The sequence below is a fragment of the Canis lupus genome, chromosome 24, assembly GCF_048164855.1.
Source record: "Canis lupus baileyi chromosome 24, mCanLup2.hap1, whole genome shotgun sequence".
Lineage (NCBI taxonomy): Eukaryota > Metazoa > Chordata > Mammalia > Carnivora > Canidae > Canis > Canis lupus.
The window spans coordinates 36,595,156-36,617,880 of record NC_132861.1 but is presented as its reverse complement, the minus strand read 5'-3'; the positions used below and the strand labels follow the sequence as shown (position 1 = coordinate 36,617,880).

The following is a 22,725-nucleotide window of genomic DNA, read 5'->3' as shown; positions in this document are numbered from 1 at the left end:
AACCTTAGATACCATAACCTGCTCGCTTTAAAATGATTTAGGGGCACCTCGCTGGCTCAGTCAGTGAAGCATGCAACTTTTATTATTATTATTATTTTTTAAGATTTATTTATTCATGAGAGACACAGAGGGGCAGAAACACATGCAGAGGGAGAAGTAGGCTTCCTGTGGGGAGCCCGATGTGGGACAAGATCTCAGAGCCCTGGGATCACACCCTGAGCTGAAGGCAGATGCTCAACTGCTGAGCCACCCAGGTGCCCCAAGCATGTGACTCTTGATCTCGGGATTGTGAATTTGTGCCCCATGTTGGGTATAGAGATTCCTTAAAAATAAATCTTTTTAAAGAATGAAAAGAAAATCATTTATCTTTGATGGAGCCTGACTTTGCTAATGTTGCATCACAGAAGAACTTGGGTTTCCTTTTTTTTTTAAGATTTTTATTTATTTTATTATTTTTTATTAATTATTATTATTTTTTTATTCATGAGAGACACAGAGAGAGGCAGAGTGAGAAGCAGGCTCCCTGCAAGGAGCCCGATGCGGGACTCTATCCCAGACTCCAGGGTCACACACTGAGCCAAGGCAGACGCTCAGCCGCTGAGCCACCCAGGCATCCCTGACTTATGTTTACTAAGGAGAGCTTTCTATCCACGCTCTTCTCCCTTGTGCACATCCACCACTTGAATGAAATTTGTAGAGTAAGCTTGGTTGATTTGAGCCACATCTCCTGTATGGGTTACAGGAGAAAATCCTGTCATGGGACCTAAAATTTTAAACCCTTCTTATTCCAGTTTAGTCACAGGGCCAGGGATCAGTTATGTTTCTTCCGCAACAAAAATGAGCAGTAAGGAGGTGCCTAGGTGGCTCAGCTGGTTAAGCAGCTGTCTTTGGCTTAAGTTATGAACTCAGGGTCCTGGGATAGAGCACCACCTTGGCTCAGTTGGGAGTCTGTTTCTCCCTCTCTGCCCCTTCCCCTGGTTTCTTGGTGGGATTTCAGCACCTGCCACACAGGAGGAATAAATGAAGAAAAACAACTGAAAGGTCTGTGAAAATAATCTTTTTCCACTGGCAATTGTTTGAGTGGGGTTTTTCTCTTTGGTGTTGGTTTTGCTTCTGCCTTGCTACCTGACTCTATCTACTTTTCCTAATTAAATATTTTAAAGATTTTTTTTAAGTAATCTCTATGTCCAATGTGGGGCTCAAAGTTAGAACCCTGAGATAGAGAACCACATGCTCTACCAACTGAGCCAGCCAGGTGCCTCTAGTCCTCCTTCATTTAGAAACAAGTTTTTTTTTTTTTTTTTTTTAATTTTTTATTTATTTATGGTAGTCACACAGAGAGAGAGAGGCAGAGACATAGGCAGAGGGAGAAGCAGGCTCCATGCACCGGGAGCCTGACGTGGGATTCGATCCCGGGTCTCCAGGACCGCGCCCTGGGCCAAAGGCAGGCGCTAAACCGCTGCGCCACCCAGCGATCCCTAGAAACAAGTTTTTGAGAGTTGAATTTGTGGTCTGTGTAGAAGAGAGCTAAACATAAATAAGTCCTTCAGGGGGTTAAAACAGATCATAGCCCATTCTTTGTAATGCTCTTAACCAGGTAGGCCATTTAAGACTTTAAGATTGTTTTTTTTTTTTTTTTAAGTTATCTTTACACCCACTGTGGGGACAAACCTACAACCCCAAGAGTCACATGCTTCACCCACTGAGCCAGCAAGGGGTCCCATCCCAATGCTCTTCTATTTTAAGATTTTACTTACTTATTAGAGGGTACAAGCAGGGGGAGGCACAGAGGGAGAGGGACAAGCGTCCCTGCTGAGTGTGGAGCCCAACTCAGGGCTCAACCCCAGGACCCTGAAATCATGATCTGAGCCAAAATTAAGAGCTGGACATTTAACCAACTTGAGCCACCCAGGCACCCCAGTGCTCATCTCTTTTAAAGATTTTTGCACTCTAGATTTAGTGTGGAATACCTAGGTTTCTGAGGAATGATAGGTTCGAATCCCACCAGAAGTAGACTCCTTTCATCCCTCTGGAATAAAATGAATTAACATTCCATTTAAAATAGAAAATACTGGGGCAGCCCAGGTGACTCAGCGGTTTAGCGCCTGCCTTCAGCCCAGGGCCTGATCCTGGAGACCCCAGATCAAGTCCCACATCAGGCTCCCTGCATGGAGCCTGCTTCTCCCTGCCTGTGTCTCTGCCTCTCTCTCTCTCTCTCTCTCTCTCTCTCTCTCTCTCTCTTTTTCTCTCTCATCTCTCATGAATAAATATAAAATCTTTGAATAAATAAATAAAAATAAAATAAATAAAATACAAAATACTGGTAGTTGGAAAAGATCCATAGGCCCTTATCAGCCCTTGGAGAAGTATGTTTAGAGTCCATGGCCAAGAAAACATTTTTCTTACCAACATCACAGCCCCTTCCTGTTGGATGCCTGTTGATGGTTTTGAGGGGGTGGGAGGTTGGCTCCATCCCCAACTTGGAGCTTGAACTCAACACCCCCAAGATCAAAAGTCGCTTGCTTAACTGACTGAGCCAGTTAGGCACTCCTCATGGTTTGTTTTTAAAGATTTTATTCATTCATTTATTCTTGAGCGACACAGAGGGAGAAGAAGGGAGCCCGATGCGGGACTCAATCCGATGTGGGACTCGATCCCGAGACCCTAAGATCACACCCTGGGCTGAAGGTAGGTGCTAAACCGCCGAGCCACCCAGGGATCCCCTCATGGTTTGTTTTAAACGAAGGGAGGGAGTTAATAGACCATGTCCCTGTAGAACAGCAATCTTTGACCCTGGCAGTAGGTGAGATTTCACGATATAGTTAAGGAATAACCCCAAATTGTTCTCTGACCGACAGTCACAAGCCAAGAAGTAGTTTTTTCTTCCACTGGGATCTGGATTTTTTCTTTTTCAATGTAGTTTGCTTCTAGTTTTTTGGAGCACTAAGAATAAACTCATAATCATATGGGAGGACGCCTGGGTGGCTCAGTGGTTGAGTGTCTGCCTTGGGCTCAGGGTGTGATACCGGGGTCTGGGATCGAGTCCCAGGTCAGGCTCCCTGTGAGGAGCCTGCTTCTCTCTCTGCCTATGTCTCTGCCTCTCTCTGTGTGCCTCTCATGAATAAATAAACAAAATTTAAAAAAAAATCTGTATCATCCTGCAGTTGGCTTTGTGTATGTGTATACATTTAATAAAAGAAGTGGGGTATTGCCATCTCTGTCGATGTGGATGGGGTGGTAGGAAGACAACCAGAGGGACTAATGCCCCAGAGAGGCTGTCATGGCCCTAGGCTGGGGGAAAGGGTGCAGACCGAGGGGTCGGGGCAGGGTTGGGTGAAGCTCTGCCCGCATTCTTGGACCACAGTCCAGGCCCACTCAGTCACCAAAGGTAGAATCGAATACAAAAATTGCAACCCCCGTGTTGGGAGGGGGAAGAATGAAGACACCAGGCTTGCCCACAGCCCACCTTCAGTGCAGCCAGGTCTGGCCCCACCTCCTGGCCAGCCCCTCTTGACCTTGACCGATCACCCTTACATCCATCTGTCTGCGAGCTAGGCGGGGCCCCTGTGCAGTTACATACATACTGGCTTTGAATCCGTGGTTATCAGCAAAAGCCACCACCGCAGGGCCGGTGCCAGTCCCTGTGCACCCCGCGCGGGATCTGAAGACCGTTGATACAGAACAGGAAGGGGCCAGGGTGCAGAATAACCTGGATGCTGCTGTTGGCTCCACCCCAGTCCCTCCGGAGTCTGCAGCTACTCCCCGGGGAGTAAGCTTGAACAGGAACTCTCCACCCACTCTCCCACCTTCACGGGATTGATTCTGGAACTCCTGCACTACAATCCCATTCTTGTTTAAGCCACAAAACGGGGCCCTACCAAATGCCCTTGGGTTGGAAGGTGAAAACACAACCTGTCAACCACCATGATGTGGCCACTTTGGGGGCCCAGGAGGTGGCTGGCTCCAATCTCAGTCTTTTTTTTTTTTTTTTTTTTTTTTTAAGATTTCATTTATTTAGGGATGCCGGGTGGCTCAGCGGTTGAGCATCTGCCTTTGGCTCCGGGTGTGATCCCAGAGTCCAGGGATCGAGTCCCACATCGGGCTCCCTGCAGGAGGCCTGCTTCTCCCTCTGCCTGTGTCTCTGCCTCTGTGTCTCTCAGGAATAAGTAAATAAATTCTTAGATCATGACCTGCACCAAAGGCAGATGCTCAACCACTGAGCCGCACAGGTGTGCCTCCAATCTGTCTTCAACTTGCCCTCAGGGCAAAGGATGCTGACCTGGTGGTTGTCCCAGTCTGCCACAGCTGTCAGGCAGGCCCTGCAGCCGCCTAGGGGAACCCTCTGAAACCCCTCAGGGGTACTTGCCCTGGCCTTGCTGGAGGAAATCAGCTTGTGGCCGTCTGCTACCACTACGCTGTGCTGCTAGCTATGAGCTGGTGAACTTGACCTCCCTTCCACAACTGCCGGCACGGAAGATGGGGTTGTCCTGCCTGAGGCCTGCGGTGGCCTGGGAGCTGGGTCTACGGCCTGCCTTCTGGTGCATGCGGCTGCCCGGGAGGCAGGGATGGACATCGGGGGACTGGGGCCAAATCCTGGGAGAAAGGATGTGTGCGCTGCTTGGCTAACTGTTTTTTTAAAAAGATTTTATTTATTCATAAGAGACACACAGAGAGAGAGGAGAGACACAGGCAGAGGAAAAAGTAGGCTCCCTGCAAGGATCCCGATGCAGGACTCGATCCCAGGACCTCAAGATCATGACCTGGGTCAAAGGCAGGTGCTCAACCGCTGAGTCATCCAGGTGTCCCGGCTAACATTTTTTAATGCAACAAAATCTAAGAATGACACCCAAGCCAGTTTAGTGGAAATTCCTTCCAAACATGATGCTAACCCTATGGGTTTTAAGGGATGGGAAAACAGTTCATTCGATAAAGACTTTTTGTTGTTGCTTAAAATAAAAGTTTAGGTCTTTCATTACAGATGCTAGTAAGGAGGTGAAAAAAGTCTCTTTGATCCAGCACATCCTCCCAGGATAGGAAATTCTTTCAAGTGGTATATTTCCTATAACTTCTCAACTTCTTGAGGTTTATTAACCTCAAGAATAAATTCTTTTGAATTCAGTGTCTGGTTGTATCCTATAGGTGAGGCCCCTGAGGAGAAATCTCTTAGCCTACCAAATTCACATGGTTTAAACATTTTGTAGTAATTCTCCAAGTAATGTAGGGTTTTTTTCCCCTTCTCTCAAAAATTGTGTGAGCAGAAGAAGAGATTAAATGATTTTTTGGGAAGCCCAGGTGGCTCAGCTCGGCGCTTTAGTGTCACCTTCAGCCTGGGGTGTGATCCTGGAGACCCAGGATCGAGTCCCACGTCGGGCTCCCTGCATGGAGCCTGCTTCTCCCTCTGCCTCTGTCTCTCTCTGTGTCATTCATGAATAAATAAATAAAATCTTTTTAAAAAAAATTTAGATTTTTCTTTTCTGGAAAAACTGATTTTTAAAATTTTTTTTGAATGTAGGCTCCACGCTTGATGTGGGGTTTGAACTTATGACCCCTAGGTCAAGAGTCTCTCTATGGACTCTGCTCAGCCAAGCGCCCCTGGAAAAATTGATTTTTTTTAATTAAATTGATTTTTTAATATAGATGATTCAGTCGTATATCCTAATTAAAAGTGTAGATAAAATCTAAACATTAGAGATTTCAATGTTGTTTTTATTTAGTTTTAAAGTTTATTATATTTAATCCTGCAATCTGATTTTCCTAATTATGCTCTACTTAGCCTAACAAAACTAATTTGCAATCCTTGGTTCATGCATTAAAATTTTGCTTGAAAACTGCCTTGATCTAGCTGATGGTAATTTTTCATTGAAAATTTTAATTCAGCCTTATATGCTAGTTTAAACAAGAAAGTTTTGAAGCAAATGAAGATGAGCAAGAATGAATACAAGACTGCTCCCCCATGGTTCTGGATTCTGTTTATGTCTTCACCTAAAGAAGCATAAGATCTTTAGGCCAATTGGATGTGTCAATTCCATTACTGACTGGCTAGGTGAACTGCACCTCAGTGCCTTTATTTATGAAGTAGAAGTTGTCATTTCCATCCCATCTATCTCCATAAATGTGATGAGAACAAAATGTATGAGACAGTGCTTTATAAATTAAAACTCTATACCAGTGGTAATTAACATGAATATTCTGTTTGGATTCCTTTCAGAATCTGAAAATTTTCTAACATTTCTCTCACACACACCCTAAACCACTTGCAAATATACTCTGAACCTTAATTTCATTTATAGTTGGGGGCAGGATGAGAAGGGAGTGATCTGAAAGCCTTGCACCACAGGTTAAGAACTGCTTCAGACAAGGGTAAGGTATTCATTCATTCAACAAATTATTGAGCTCCAACTTTGTGCTAGGCACAGCACTGACAATGGCAGTGAACAGGACAAAGATGTTCCCCTTGAGGAGTGAGGGTAGACACACACACAAAAAACAAGTGCTACAGATAAAGTAGGATAAAGTAGTAGTAAATGCAAGAGCCCTGGGACAGAAATGAACTTGGTCTGTGTGAGGCCAGTTTGTAACTAAATCTAGTACAAACAGTATAAACAAGGCCACCATGTCTGAACTGCAGCAGGCAGAGGAAAGAGGTCTGAGCTGAGTTCAGAGTAGACTGGAGTCAGGCCACTTTGGGGAAAGGAAGAGACACTTGAGGATTTTATTTTATTTATTTATTTTTAAAAGATTTTATTTATTTGAGATAGTGAATGAGAGAGAAAGAGAGCATGGTGGGGGCACAGATGGAGAAGGATAAGCAGACTCCCTGCTGAGCGGGGAGCCCCACTCAGGGTTGCATCCCAGGACCCCGGGATCATGACCTGAGCTGAAGGCAGATGCTTCATGACTGAGCTACCCAGGTGCCCCAGACACTTGAAGATTCTAAAGCAGAGGAATGATACAAATCGGGTTTATGTTTGAAGTTTGGAAAGATTTGTTGTGTGAGAAAATGGACTGTAGGGGGCGTCAGTTGACAGGATATGTCTCCTGAAGGAGGGTGTCCTCTCCTCTAATCGCCCCCCTCATTCTAAATTTTTGGCCCAAGCAACTTGATGAATGCCAGTGCCACTTACCTTGGCATCCTACCTGTGGAATGCTGGGGCTCAGGTGTGAAAGAGGTATTAAATTCTATTCTTCTAGATGATTATATTATGTAACCAGTAATGACTGCCACCATTATTTCTTGCTTTGGAATGATGCAAACAAAAGTAATAGGGGATGATGGCAGTTTTGGGGCTCCTTGTCATATCATGGTTCTCACAGTATGGGGGTCTCCCAGGAAGAACAAGGGATAACACACTAAGAGGTTTACACACTGCCCCAAAATAGCCTGAATATCAACCTGTAAATACATATTTACCAGTCAGCAGGACTTTCATGAGGATTTTTTACTTACAAGTGTCTGAAGAGATTCCGAATTTCATATTGGGCTCTTATAATTAGTAGGATGTTGCTTTAGGCTGTGTTCTTAATTTGGATTCATTAATTGTTTTAGACCTCAAGACTGTGGAAGGTCCATGCCAAGATAATCCAATCAAAATTTAATCAAGGTAATTTAATCAAAACTAAAACATACTCATAGGAAGATATGAATTAAATATAATACCTTATATGATGTCCATACAATATGTATTACTAATTGGGGTACCTGGCTGGATCAGTTCATGGAGCATGGGACTCTTGATTTCAAGTTGAGCCCCATGTCGGGTGTAGAGATTACTTTTAAAAAATTATGTAGTGCTTTTCTTTCTTTTTTTAAAAAATATTTTATTTGTTTATTCATGACAGAGAGAGGCAGAGACATAGGTAGAGGGAGAAGCAGGCTCTCTGTAGGGAGCCTGATGATGAATTCAATCCCAGGACCCGGGATCACACCCTGTGCCAAAGGCAGACCCCCAATCTCTGAGCCCCCCAAGTGCCCCTATGTAGGGATTTTCATATAAAATTAGGAATTATATACTATAAGATACCCTTTCTTTTTTTTTCTTTTTTTTTTACCCTTTCTTTATATATATATATATATTTTTTTTTTTTTTTTAATTTACTTATGATAGTCACAGAGAGAGAGAGAGAGAGAGGCAGAGACATAGGCAGAGGGAGAAGCAGGCTCCATGCACCGGGAGCCCGACGTGGGATTCAATTCCGGATCTCCAGGATGGCACCCTGGGCCAAAGGCAGGTGCTAAACCGCTGCGCCACCCAGGGATCCCTATAAGATACCCTTTCTATGTAGCTATTTTAGAAACACTCATTTTATTTTAGTTTAAAAAACATTATATAGTTCTCTTAACCTGCATTTAACCCAGAAGTTTAATGGCTTCATACAAATAGAAACTGAAACCAGGTTACTTTTATACAACAATGGAAACTAGAATTCCCTGTGCATTGTTAAAGCTTTGTAATTATTTCTCGGAAGAGCTGCTCGTTAATTAAGGTTTATGAAGTGCTTAGGGAGTTTCACAAGGAAATATACCAAATCTCCCAAGCTCTGTAAGATGGAAACCTAGCTTTGAAAAGATGAGTAGAAATGCCAATTACCCATCAATCTTGGTGATTCCAAATATTTAGTTAATCCTGACCAATGCAGAAAGTGAAAAGAAAGAGAATCAGATTCACCACAGCTCCTGTAGATTAAAATACCACAGCTGGCCAGGTGGATGATGTATAAGCTGAATGAAATAAAACATCTAATTGTTGCTGGGGACTGTTAAGGTTATGACTAAAAGCATCACTACTATCAATAAAGTTAAGCCTCACTTATCTAAAATTGGGAAGGAGCTTAATTAGAGTGTTCTTTTCATATTTTCATGAATTTAAAAAAATAATTTATTTGAGAGAGAGAGCATGAGCAGGGGGAGGTGCAGAGGGAGATGGAGAAATAGACTCCCCTCTGAGCAAGAAGCCCCACATGGGACTGGATCCCAGGATCCTGACCTAGCTGAAGGCAGACACCCAACCGACTGAGCCACCAAGGTACCCTCATTGAGTTGTTTTGATCAGAGAAGTCAGAAAGTACCCCCAAATGAATATGTAACACTACTGGAAATAGGCATGGACAATCGATCTTTGAAAGAAAAGTGCACTTTTCTTTATGTTCACCTAGTTATAAAGTAAAATATTCTCACCAGGGAAAATTTGTAAACCACAGAAATTACTGTTCATTTGTTTCGCGTAAGTCATTCTTAGCCACCGAGAGATGGCTATTAACATTGTTTTCTAAATCAGACAATGTTGGAGGTTTGATTGAATTGTGTCAATTTGGGCAGCCCGGGTGGCGCAGCGGTTTAGCGCCGCCTGCAGCCCGGGGTGTGATCCTGGAGACCCGGAATCGAGTCCCAAGTCGGGCTCCCTGCATGGAGCCTGCTTCTCTCTCTGCCTGTGTCTCTGCCTCTCTTTTGCTCTCTCTGAATGAATGAATGAATGAATGAATGAATGAATAAATAAATAAATAAATAAATCTTAAAAAAAAAAAGAATTGTGTCAATTTTAGTTCATCCTACCACCTAGCACAGTACCTGGCATAGTGGGCATCTGATTAATGTTTATTGAGTGTACAAATGTACAAATATATTGATATCTCCTTCTAATCTTTTTATGCACACATTTGCTTGTTTGTTAACAAATAGGGTCCATACTGTGCGTTCTTATATTCTAGCTTTTTCACTTTTCATTATTTCCTGAGGCTTTTCTCATGATACCAAGTATCTTAGTAACGTAAAATATGTTTGTTTTTTGGGGCACCTGGCTGGTTGAGTCAGCAGTTACTCATGCAGCTCTAGATCTCAGGGTTGTGAGTTTGAGTCCCATATTGGATGTAGAGATTACTTGAATAAACAAACAAACAAATAAATACTGGTTTTTCATAAAGCACAATGTCATATCCAATATCATATTTCATGTAGTCATCACCTATGCAAATGAAATCATATAGTATGTACTATTTTGTATTTTGCTTCTTTTGTTCACAACGTTTTTGGGATTCATCCATATTGTTGCATGTATCAGTAATTATTCCTCTTTATTAGCTAAGTAGCATTTCATTGTTTGGATAACCATTGCTGTCAGGTAAAATACCTGAGTATAATTACTGGGTCATAGAGTAGGTGTATATTTAACTTTATAAGAAACTACCAAACTGTTTTCCAAAGTTGTTTTAGCATTTTACCCTCCCACCAGTAACATAGTAGAGTTGCAGTTGCTTCCACTCTTGCCAACACTTGATATAATCTTTTTTTGTGACGATTGCATTTTATTTTATTTTTTAAAGATTTTATTTATTTATTCATGAGAGACACAGAAAGAGAAGCAAAGACATAGGCACAGGGAGAAGTGGGCTCCTCTCAGGGAGTCTGATGCACCGTTCAATCCCCAGACCCGGGATCATGCTCTGAGCCGAAGGCAGACACTCAACCGCTAAGCCACCCAGGTGTTCCACATTGCATTTTATTTATTTGTTTGTCTGTTTATTTTTAAGGGGCTCGAACTCATGATCCTAAGTTCAAAAGTTACATACTCTGCTGAGCCAGTCAAGTATCCTAGTACTAAGAATCTTTAGTACTATTCAGCCTAGTGAAGTGGTATCTCAGTATGGTTTATCTTGCATTTCCTTGATGGCTAATGATAGTGAGAGAACCCTTTTTTTTTTTTTTTAAGATTTTATTTATTTATTCATGAGATATGCAGAGAGAGAGAGAGACATAGGCAAATGGAGAAGCAGGCTTCCTGTGGGGAACCCAATGCTGGACTCAATCCCAGGACCCTAGGATCACAACCTGAGCCAGAGGCAAATGCTCAGCCACTGAGCCACCCAGTTGCCCCGAGAGAATCTTTTCATCAGCCATATCCAAGCTCTTCTTTGACTGATACTGACAAATCCCTTTCCAGAGAAATTGTGCTAATTTGTAATTCTACCAACAGTGTCATTTTTTTTTTTTTTTTAAGTAATCTCTACACCCAACATTGGGCTGGAACTCATGACTCCAAGATCAAGAGTTGCATGCTCTGTAGAGTGTCCCCTTTTAAAAATGTTTTCCGGGCACCTGGGTGGCTCAGTGGTTGAGCATCTGCCTTTGGCTCAGGTCATGATCCTGGTCCTGGGTTTGGGTCCCACATCCGGCTTCCTGCATGGAGCCTGCTTCTCCCTTTGCCTATGTCTCTGCCTCTCTATGTCTCTAGTGGATAAATAAATTAAAATCTTAAAAAAAATAAAAATAAAAAAGTTTTCTAATTTTTTATGTGAAAAAATGGCATTTTTAAAAACAGATTTTATTTATTTATTCATGAGAGACAGAGAGAGAGAGACAGACAGACGCAGAGACATAGGCAGAGAGAGAAGCAGGCTCCATGCAGGGAGCCCAACGCCGGACTCGATCCCGGATCTCCAGGACCACACCCTGGGCTGAAGGCGGCACTAAACCCCTGAGCCACCCAGGCTGCTCAAAGTCGAACATTTTGTAATGTTTAGTGCCTTATCTTTTACTCTTTTATAAATTCATTGTTCATGGCCTTTGCCCATACTTGTATTGTAGATCTCTTTTGAATAGTGGAAGTTCTTTATCCTGACTTAGGAGATGCAAATATCTTCCTGGTTTTGTGCTTTTTGATTGTGTTTATCTTTTTCAAGTAGTCAAACACAATATTCTTTTGTGATTCCTTTCATTACTTCTTTGGGGGGGGGCAGTAAGATTGATTGATTGATTTTTGAGAGAGACAGAGACACATGGGGAGGGGCAAAGAGAGAGAGGGAGAGAAGCCGACTCTGCTAAGCAGAGAGACTGAGGTGGGTCTCCATCCCACAAATGAGATCATCACCTGAGCCAAATTCAAGAGTCAGATGCTTAACTGACTGAGCCACCCAGGTGCTCCCCTTTCATTACCTTTGAGCCTTGAAAGCCCTTCTCTGAATTAACTAAGTTGTGTTTGATCTGGTAAGTGGGGGAAGGGAGCATCAGCATCTGTTGGCATATATTATTAGCTCTGGAATTACCACAATTTTTTTTTAAAGATTTATTTATTTATGAGAGAGAGAGAGAGGCAGAGACACAGGAGGAGGGAGAAGCAGGCTCCATGCCGAGAGCCTGACATGGGCCTCCATCCTGGGTCTCCAGGATCACACCCTGGGCCAAAGGCAGGCGCTAAACTGCTGAGCCACCCAGGGATCCCTGGAGTTACCACAATTAACCAAATTAACCAAGATAACTTTATTTTCTTCTTGATAGTCTTTCTTTCTTTCTTTCTTTCTTTCTTTCTTTCTTTCTTTCTTTCTTTCTTTCTTTCTTTCTTTCTTTCTTTCTAATATATTTATCTATTTACTCATGAGAGACACACAGAGAGAGGCAGAGACACAGGCAGAGGGAGAAGCAGGCTCCATGCAGGGAGCCCGATGTGGGACTCGATCCTGGGACTCCCAGGATCAGCCCCGGGGCTGAAGCTGGCGCTAAACTGCTGAGCCAACGAGGCTGCCCTAGATAGTTTTTCCTTTTATTTTTTTATATGTAACTTTTTAAACAAGGTTCACTTTATTTATTTTTATGTTTTTTAACAAGTTTCACTTTATTCTAATGTTACAGAGATTGCTTACAAATAAAATCTTAAAAAAATAAATTAGTAAAATAAAAATCCTTGAGGTGCCTGGCTGGCTCAGTCAGTAGAGCACGCACCTCTTGGGTTGTGAGTTTGAACTCACAGGGTTGTGAGTTTGAGCCCCACATTGGGTGTAGAGATAACTTAAAAATAAAACCTTTTTTAAAAAGTAAAAAATAAAATATTTTGATATTATGGAGTGGCTCCAACTTGAGATCCAAATGGTAATTTTTCCACTACTATTTTTTTTTAAAGATTTTATTTATTCATGAGAGAGACAGAGACACGGGCAGAGGGAGAAGCAGGCTCCCTGCAGGGAACCTGATGCAGGACTCGATCCCAGGACCCCGGGATCATGACCTGAGCCAAAGGCAGATGCTCAACCACTGAGCCACCCAGGTGTCCCTCCACTATTACTATTATCATTATTATTGAAAAATCCATCTCTTCACATTGGTTTGCAATGTTTGACATTTTTGTTTTTAGTTATCCTGTTTATGTTCTTCCAGATGAATTTTAGCATCTACCATGCTGCAGGGACCAATTTATTTTTGACCTTTAGCGGTTTGCTCTGTTTGATAGAAGTCTGGAGTTCTCGTTACTTCTTAAATGAAGAACTTCCTCAGGATATCTGAACAACTCTCTTGGGTAGAAGCCTGATGTCAAGACCCAAGAAAACAGAACCAAATTAAATCCAGCTTTCAAAGTGTTCCTGCCTTGTTGGGGTTGCCATGAATGGCTTTAGGTCAAAATTCCAAGGCATAATTCAGGGAATGACTGCAATATATATATATATATATATATATCCCCAGATCTCCTCCCAATACTTAAATCTACTATATTAGTGGAGATAGAGGCTTTAACCCTTCAGATCTCTTAGCTAGGAGCTGTCCAAAAGAACTTTCTGCTATGATGGAAATGTCCTATGCTACCATGTCCAATACTGTAGCCACCAGCCACGAGTAGTTACTGAGCACTTGAAATGTGGCTAGTGCACTTGAGGAACTGAATATTCAAATTTCTAATTCTATTTAAATGTGTGTAACCACATAGGACTTACTGCCCCCACAGTAACTGTTAAGACTGGATTGCCTGTTTTCCTTGGGTCTCAGTTTCACTATTACATTATCATTGCTAAAACTCAAAATACTTTTGACTTTGCTAGGCACTATACTCAGGGAGGGAAGACAGTCACAGTAAGACAGTTTCTGTTCTAGGCTCACAATAGAAGGAAAGAAGAGGCCTTTTTTTTTTTTTTAAGATTTTATTTATTTATTCATGAGAGGCACACAGAGAGAGAGAGAGAGAGAGAGGCAGAGACACAGGCAGAGGGAGAAGCAGGCTCCATGCAGGGAGCCCAATGCGGGACTCGATCCCCGGGTCCAGGATCAAGCCCTGGGCCCAAGGCAGACGCTCAACCGCTGAGCCACCCAGGCGTCCCAAGCGGTCAGTTTTTAACCCAGAGACAAGCTAGATTGTTAAGACTCTCTAGCCTTTTTTTTTTTTTTTTTATGATAGTCGCAGAGAGAGAGAGAGAGGAGAGAGAGAGAGAGAGGCAGAGACACAGGCAGAGGGAGAAGCAGGCTCCATGCACCGGGAGCCCGACGTGGGATTCGATCCCGGGTCTCCAGGATCACGCCCCGGGCCAAAGGCAGGCGCCAAACCGCTGCGCCACCCAGGGATCCCCAAGACTCTCTAGTCTTGCCCATCGTGTTCCCCAGTGCATGAGCGGGGCCAGCAGGTGCTGTCATTGCAACAAGGGGGAAAAAGGAGGGGGATGCTTCTAGCAAAGGAGGTGACACGCAGGGCTTATAAGGTCAGTTCCCTGCACATCAGAGGTCCAGGCCAGCGGCTCCCTCCTCGGAGACCGGGAAAGCAAGTGGGGAGGCCACGGGGCCTAGCCGGGTCTCGAGCCGCTTGGAATCGAAGGCTCCCCAAGGACTGGGCTGGAACTAGCACGGGCACCAGCGGGCTTCCTCCTGTACTAACTGCACCGCACCACCGCGAACACTGAGATCAGGGCTTCCGCGGGCCTGGAGAATGCAGAGGAGAAACCGAGGTGAGGAGCGTGGCCGGGCTGACGGCGGCGCCTGGAGACCGAGCCCGAGGAGGACCGGGAGGAAAGGAGGGAGGCCCCCGCTGCGGAAGGTCGGGGAGGTCGGGGACGGCAAGGGCTCCCGGCGGGGTGGCCCCAGGGGAAGGCTCGCGGCCCAAGGGGCTGCGACCGGGTCACAAGATGGCCGCTGCGTCGTCCCGGCTTTCCGTGCGGGGCCCGGGGGCGGGGGGCAGGTGCTGCGGGCCCGGCCGGCCGGCGCCTCGCCTTGGGCCTCGGAGCCGCGGCGGCGGGGACGGCGGCGGCGCGCGCGCGGGCCGCCGGGAAGTTGGGAGAGCGGGTGCGGGAGCGGGAGCGCGCGCACGCGCACGTGGGGCCGGGTCGCGAGCCGCCGCGGCCGCCCGGGTTGCCTCCCTCCGCCGCCCGCGCTCCCGACCCGGCGCCTCAGGAGGGAGCGGCCAGTGGGCCCGCATCCTGTCGGCGGGGTTCGAGGCCGGGCTGCGGCGGCCACCGCCCTCCGGTACCTGGGCCAGCGGGAGGAGCACCGGCCGGCGCACGGCGGGCCGACTGGCCCCGGAGAGCTGACACCCGCGGGACTCGAAGGCGGAGGCGCTCGTCTGGAGGTCGCCGGGAGCGGGAGGAGGCCGAGGGGACCATGTCCGGGAGGAACCTCCACCTCTCCACCACCGAGCGCGTCGTCAAAGGTGCCGGGCGGGCCGGGCCCTCGTCGTCCCCCCGCGGGAAACGGCCCACGGCAGGGCGACGGCGGAGGGACGGAGGGCGGCGGGGACCCTGGCTGCGTGGGTCCGGGGGGACAGCCTGGAGGGGGTGTGAGGGACGCGAGGGGATCCCGGGGCGTCTTCCCTCGCACCTCAGGCCGCCTCAGGCCGGAGCTCGCCGGGATGGCTCGTCCACCTCCCGCCGTCGTGTGGGACTTGCAGGTGGGATGGGGAGTTCCCCCGCCACCCCAGAGGGCCGGGACCCCCATCTTTTTTTTTTTTTTTCCTTCAATTCCTCTATTCTCGCCTTTTAACTGGTGAAGCCATCTAGGGTGATGTAGTAGATTCTTCCAAGTCACATCTCTCTCAGCCGCTCCCCGTTAGGACCTGATCATCTCGCCCTTCCCCCACCCCCCCCCCTTTTTTTTTTTGAGGAGGTTTACCAAGTACCTTTTGGCCCACTTTCTACAGATCATCCTAAATTACTGCTGTTATGAAAAGAAACCATTGGTGAAATAGACACAACTAAATCCATTTTGCGATGCTTTAGAGGGATTTACAGATCTCTTGACATGGTGTTTTTAGTTTTTGGCTGTAGAGACTTGGAGAAGGACGTTCTCTGGTTCAGAGGTCTCACCAAAAATTAGGTTGTTCCTTACGGATACTTGTGGGGTGTTACACTGCAGTTGTTTCTGCTCTTTTTTTTTTTTTTTTTCTTTAAAGATTTTATTTATTTATTCATGAGAGACACACAGAGACACAGGCAGAGGGAGGAGCAGGCTCCATGTAGGGAGCCTGACCTGGGACTCGACCCCTGGACCCAGGATCACGCCCTGGGCTGAAGGCAGGAGCCAAACCACTGAGCCACCCAGGGATCCCCCTGTTTCTGCTCTTAAACTATGGATACTGGTTTAAACATGACCACTATTTTATGCACTTCTTTTGTTCAGCGGTAGCACTTAGGTAAAGACTCTTCTCTCTTTAACTACCGGTTTTGAAAGCACTGGTTTTATAAGAAGGGAGTATGCTTCGACCAGCTGTTTTAGTGGCTTCTGGATGTGGGCAAAACTATCAAAATGTATCCTGTCACCAATGTTAGTTTCCTTTCTCCTTCTAATCACCGAAATGGAAAAAATAAAAGTATTTTAAGTGGAAAAGCCTATTTTGAATGTTCAGTGAAGAGACAGAATTTTAGTGTTTGACTTAGATTTTTTTTCTCCCTAAAACATGAATCATCATAAATGTTGATCTTCTGCACTGCTAAATTTTTGCATGTAACTAAGTTTTTCCCCCCCTCTAAAAAGTCAAGATCCTAAGTGATGATCATAAACACTGATGACCTATATTATGTAATATTCAGTGAATATAATGGGGTTTTTGAAATTTATCTACTCAGTTTGATATTATTAAGGGTCTAAGTGAATTAATTGTTCATATGACTGACAGCCGTTTAACAGCTAAATAATTTTGGCCATTTTAATGTCAGTTTTTATAGTATATAACCCATAAAGAGTATAATAAAACTTCTCTTAAGATAAAGAATATACTAAACATAACCTTTTTGGATAAATCAAGGTCAGTTGTGTACATTAATTTCTGTCCTCTGATGTTAACATGGCTGGTGCATTCTGCTGTAGAAGGGTGTTGGCACTTTCCTCCTGTACCAAAATGACTCCTTACTGCTATACTATTTAAAAATGCTTTTGTCTGTTTTTAGTTTATATCCTGCAGTACTGTTCTTTATCTGTCAAAATATGCCCTTCTAATCTGCTATTTCTAAGCTGAAGGAGGCAGGGAAACCAGATAAACCAGAATTGTGTGTCAAGTCAGAATGAATAGGATCTCAGTGAAGCTTAGTGTCAGCCCTCAGACCTTCAGGAATCTCAAATTCTGATCACCATTGTAGCATGTAATTTCCACTGTAAGATGCCATGAGATATAAAGGAAATTTTCTTTTTTTTTTTTTTTTTTATTTTTATTTTTTTTTATTTTTTTTTAAATTTTTATTTATTTATGATAGTCACAGAGAGAGAGAGAGAGGCAGAGACACAGGCAGAGGGAGAAGCAGGCTCCATGCACCGGGAGCCTGACGTGGGATTCGATCCCGGGTCTCCAGGATCGCACCCTGGGCCAAAGGCAGGCGCTAAACCACTGCGCCACCCAGGGATCCCCCTAAAGGAAATTTTCAATTTTAAAATAACCCTTTCAGACCCTGAAGTATAGAAGTAAAGTAAAATGAAATGTAGTTAAAAAGCAGGTGCTGTCTTACTGCTAGGCATGCTCACAGTTAAGTAAACACCCTTATAATCTGTATAATTTTTGTTTTTTAGGAGTATATTGCATGTTGTATACTTATAAGATTACTCTTAAATAAATGAAATATAATAATTTCAAGCCATTACTTAGAATGTGTGGATTTATCTTAAAAACTGTAGTGTAAGAACTTGACCGTAGCAATTTTGGCTTCTCCGTGACTTATGTTGCTTTTTTTTTCTGGGTTTTGCAGAGTTTGAAATAGTTGAGATTTGTTCAGTGAAAGGTGTCATTGTATATGTAGCTAAGGTCCATTGTATTGGGTACTAAATCCTGATCTGATGTTATCTTGTCTGGCCAGAGTTGTCTGCATTTATTCACAGCTGGAAATCTTTTTCAGAGGTGAGACCACACCCCAGTTATTTTTGGTTCTGTCATTTCCTGTTAACTTTAAAGTCTACTTAATTGTTTTCTTTGAACAAATCTTGAAGAAGAGTGGGAGGGAATGACTAGTATTTTAAGTGTCCTTTAAACAGCAACTTTCCTAAAATGAAGAAGGACTAGATGGATGGTCAAGAAACCTAGGTTTTACTGCATCTGGAGCTTACTTGCGACCTTGCCCTTTTTTTTTTTTTTGACCTTCCTTTTTTTACTTAACCCCCCCCCCCTTTTTTTGCTTCAATAATCTCACTGGCAAAATAGGGTTACTAAAATCTTTGTCAAGCTTCAGAGCCATGCAAATGATATAACTGACATGAAAAGCTTAAGACAGGTTGTATTACGAAACATGATAGTTTGATAATAGATCTACATAAGTGGTTAGTAGAGAAATCATTAACATTTTTAAATGATTGATTGATTGATTGACTTGGGGGGGCATGACTTGGGGGAGGGGCAGAGAGAAATGAGAGAGAATGGTAGAGACTCCAGGCTGAGTGTGGAGCAATGCGCTGTGCTCCATCTCACAACCTTGAGATCATGCATGACCTGAGCTGAAATCAACTTAACCAACTGAACCACCCAGGTGCCCCTCATTAACATTTTTTGAGAAATCAACACTTGAAAAAGTAAGAATTAGAAAGTATATGAAATTATAACATAGGTTGGAAAACTGTTCCAGTCAGGAAAATACCTGTTCTACAATTAATTTTTTTATTTTTAAGTAATCTCTACACCCAACATGGGGCTCAGATTTACAATCCTCTGGATCAAACGTCTCATGCTCTACTGAATGATCCAGGCAGGCGCCCCTCCCCTTCTTATGCTTTAGAGGATATCTGGGTGGAATCTCATGTGTAACAGCATGAAGAGATCAATACATTTCCGTCTAGTACTTTCTTGGCAGCTGGTTTCTCCCCTAGCAGTCGAAGGTGTTTGTTTTATGTTTAAAAATATAAAAATTCTTAGGGTTTCACTCATTCGTTAAGTGTTTATGGAGAGCCATCTGCAGTGTATACCAACAAGTGCTCATTTGTTTCTTTTTTGTTTTTAAAGTAACAGTTCTGTGTGCCTCTAGAATAGTCCATATACACTGTGGTGGCATCGATGCTGTTATCTAGAGCAGAAAAAACCCCCAGAAACTCAAATGACTGAATTGTGAAGGTCTTTCAGCTTGATCTATCTCCTTCCTTCCTTCCTTTCTTCTTTCTTTCTTTCTTTCTTTCTTTCTTTCTTTCTTTCTTTCTTTCTTTCTTTCTTTCTTTCTTTCTTTCTTCTTTCTTTCTTTCTTTCTTTCTTTCTTTCTTTCTTTCTTTCTTTCTTTCTTTCTTTCTTTCTTTCTTTCTTTTCTTTCTTCTCTCCTCTCCTCTCCTCTCCTCTCCTCTCCTCTCCTCTCCTCTCCTCTCTTTTCTCTTTTCTCTTTTCTCTTTTCTCTTTTCTCCTTTCTGGCTTCCAAGTTCTTTTCCTGTTTAAGAAAATTTTTTCCTTTGACAGTGATTTTTTTTTTAAAGGTTTATTTTCCTGTGCTGCAATAAAGAAATTTCACTAGGAATTGCATGACAGATATGGAGAATCCATTGTTGTTGGTCAAATGATGTTTCACAAAAAGTCAGATTTCTTTTCAGTAAGATGCTGATACATTTCTTCCATTCATTTGGAATTCAAGTGTATTGTATATTCACAAAATGTACGGTCATTTGTAGCACACAGAGGCTACTGATTTTTGTATATCCTGCCAATTGGAAGAGTGTGGCTATAGCTTTCTTAAAAGATTTTAAGAATAGTATGTACAAAAATTGCTATTTTCACAAGTATACCCTGAACTGTTTCAGTCCTTGGTACCTATGCCTCATTTATTTATACAGCTCTTATCTTCTCTTGCCTTTTTCTGTATTATGAGAATGTGTTTACCAAGGGTTTGGTTTTTAAATTTTCTTTTTAAGATTTTATTTATTTATTCATGAGAGACAGAGAGAGAGAGAGAGGCAGAGACACAGGCAGAAGGAGAAACAGGCTTCATGGAGGGAGCCCGACGTGGGACTCGATCCCGGGTCCCCAGGGTCAGGCCCTGGGCTGAAGGCGGTGCTAAACCACTGAGCCACCCAAGGTGCCCCGGTTTTAAAATTTTTTTGAATTTTTATTTTTTTTAAGATTTTTGTTTATTCATGAGAGACACAGAGAGAGAGGCAGAGACATAGGCAGAGGGAGAAGCAGGCTCCCTGTAGGGAACCCGATATGGGACTTGATCCCAGGACCCCAGGATCATGAGCCAAAGGCAGACACTAAACCACTGAGCCACCCAGGCATCCCAAGTGTTTTTTCTTTCTTTTTTTTTTTTTTTTTTTTTAATTTTTTCTGGGATGCCTGAGTGGCTCAGCAGTTGAATGTCTGCCTTTGGCTCAGAGCGTAATCCCGGATTCCTGGGTTTGAGTCCCACATCGGGCTCCTTGCATGGAGCCTGCTTCTCCCTTTGCCTATGTCTCTGCCTCTCTCTCTCTCATGAATAAATAAATAATATCTTTTTAAAAATAATTTTTTTCTTTTTCTCATTATTCTTAAAGATTTTATTTTATTTTTTTAAAATTTTTATTTATTTATGATAGAGAGAGAGAGAGAGAGAGAGAGAGGCAGAGACACAGGCAGAGGGAGAAGCAGGCTCCATGCACCGGGAGCCCGATGTGGGATTCGATTCCGGGTCTCCAGGATCGCGCCCTGGGCCAAAGGCAGGCGCCAAACTGCTGCGCCACCCAGGGATCCCTAAAGATTTTATTTTTATCTTATTTTTATTTATTATTTATTTATTTTTATTTTATTTTTATTATTATTTTTTAAATATTTATTTATTTATGATAGACATAGAGAGAGAGAGAGAGGCAGAGACACAGGCAGAGGGAAAAGCAGGCTCCATGCACCGGGAGCCCGACGTGGGACTTGATTCTGGGACTCCAGGATCGCGCCCTGGGCCAAAGGCAGGCGCTAAACCGCTGAGCCACCCAGGGATCCCTTATTTATTTATTTTTAAAGATTTTATTTATTTATTCATGACAGAGAGAGAGAGAGAGACAGGCAGAGGTAGAAGCAGGCTCCATGCAGGGAGCCCGATGTGGGACTCCATCCCTGGTCTCCAGGATCACACCCCAGGCTGAAGGCGGTGCTAAACCGCTGGGCCACCGGGGCTGCCCAGATTTTATTTTTAACTAACCTCTATACACAACATAGGGCTTGAACTCACAACTCTGAGATGAAGAGTTGCATGTTCGGCCAACTGAGCCAGCCAGGCATCTCAATTTTTTTCTTTTATTTTTTCTTTTCTTTAAAAATTTTTTTTTTCTTTTAAATATAAGCTTAGGGACGCCTGAGTGTCTCAGCAGTTGAATGTCTGCGTTGGGCTCAGGGCATGATCCTGGAATTCGGGATTGAGTCCCCCATCGGGGCTCCTTGCAGGGAGCCTGCTTCTCCCTCTGTCTCTCTCTCTCTCTGTATCTCTCATGAATAAATAAATAAAATCCTTAAAAAACATATAAGTTTAATCTTGCTAATTATAAAATTTGAAAGGCAGAAAGGGAAGAAAACAAAGGTATCCTGGGGCACCTGTGTAGCTCAGTGGTTAAGCGATTGGCTTTGGCTCAGGTCATGATCCCAGAGTCCTGGGATCGAGTCCCGCATCGGGCTCCCTGCATGGAGCCTGCTTCTCCCTCTGCCTATGTCTCTGCCTGCCTCTCTCTCTCTTTCTGTGTCTCTCATGAATGAATGAATGAATGAATGAATAAATAAATAAATAAATAAATAAATAAATAAATAAAAGAAAACAAAGGTGTCGTATTCCTCCCGGAAATAAGTGCTCTTAAAACTTTTCATGTATTTCTGTGTTAGTATATTTTGAATTCAAAGGAGAATAGGTCACATATATTAAAGTTTGTTCTTGGAAAATGTTTTCATATCATTTTAACATAAATATTATAATTTTACCTAAATATCCATGACGGTTTCAATCAGTATGGAATGGTTTGAAAGTGCTTTTATTCATATTTTGGACCTTTATGAATAAAATCAATCATTTGATACAGTGTCAATCTGGAAGAAACATTTCAAATATAAATATTTGACATAGACAAGTTAGATAGTGTATATCTGTTGAATTTGTCAACACTATTACTAAGTTATACTTAGTTTTACCATTGTACTTACCAAGCTGCCAAACTATTTAAACATTGGAAATCTGTGCTAGTGGATCCCTGGGTGGCGCAGCCTGTTTGCGCCTGCCTTTGGCCCAGGGCGCCATCTTGGAGACCTGGGATGGAATCCCACATTGGGCTCCTGGTGCATGGAGCCTGCTTCTCCCTCTACCTATGTCTCTGCCTCTCTCTCTCTCTCTCTCTGTAACTATCATAAATAAATAAAAATTAAAAAAAAAAAAAGGAAATCTGTGCTATTTGAGATTCATACCTCTGAGTGAAAGTCTCAAACCTTGGAAAGGATATCTTAATGTAAACACTTAATTCTTCGAGTAGGAATAAGGTGTTCTTTTTTACCTGTATGTTAATGGTTATGATTAAAGCTTTATTTATATCAGACATTTGGTAATAAAGCTTTCTCCCATAAAGTAACATATTACTACATTTTAGTAAAA

At 43.4% G+C, this 22,725-nt stretch overlaps 1 protein-coding gene and 1 long non-coding RNA gene across 9 annotated transcripts in view; one reads left to right on the top strand and one right to left on the bottom strand.

Annotated features, from left to right (window-relative positions):
- Nucleotides 1-13,876: 13,876 nt before the first annotated feature.
- LOC140616031 (uncharacterized) lies at nt 13,877-17,357 on the bottom strand. The gene is made up of 2 exons (XR_012016532.1): nt 15,210-17,357; nt 13,877-14,665 (listed from the first exon to the last, which is right to left on the bottom strand). It is a non-coding gene; the product is annotated as an uncharacterized lncRNA (long non-coding RNA).
- PPP3CC (protein phosphatase 3 catalytic subunit gamma) overlaps nt 14,451-22,725 on the top strand; it is a 110,818-nt gene continuing 102,543 nt past the window's right edge. For 3 of the 8 annotated variants that reach the window (XM_072796322.1, XM_072796319.1, XM_072796318.1), the window contains exon 1: nt 14,451-14,691. In XM_072796322.1, coding sequence (XP_072652423.1) covers nt 14,673-14,691 — 19 coding nt within the window. In that variant the 5' untranslated portion in view covers nt 14,451-14,672. Of the gene's footprint in view, nt 14,692-15,068; nt 15,390-17,949; nt 18,060-22,725 lie in introns of those variants that run through there. The other 5 variants (XM_072796321.1, XM_072796317.1, XM_072796315.1 and 2 more) reach the window with 4 other exon arrangements.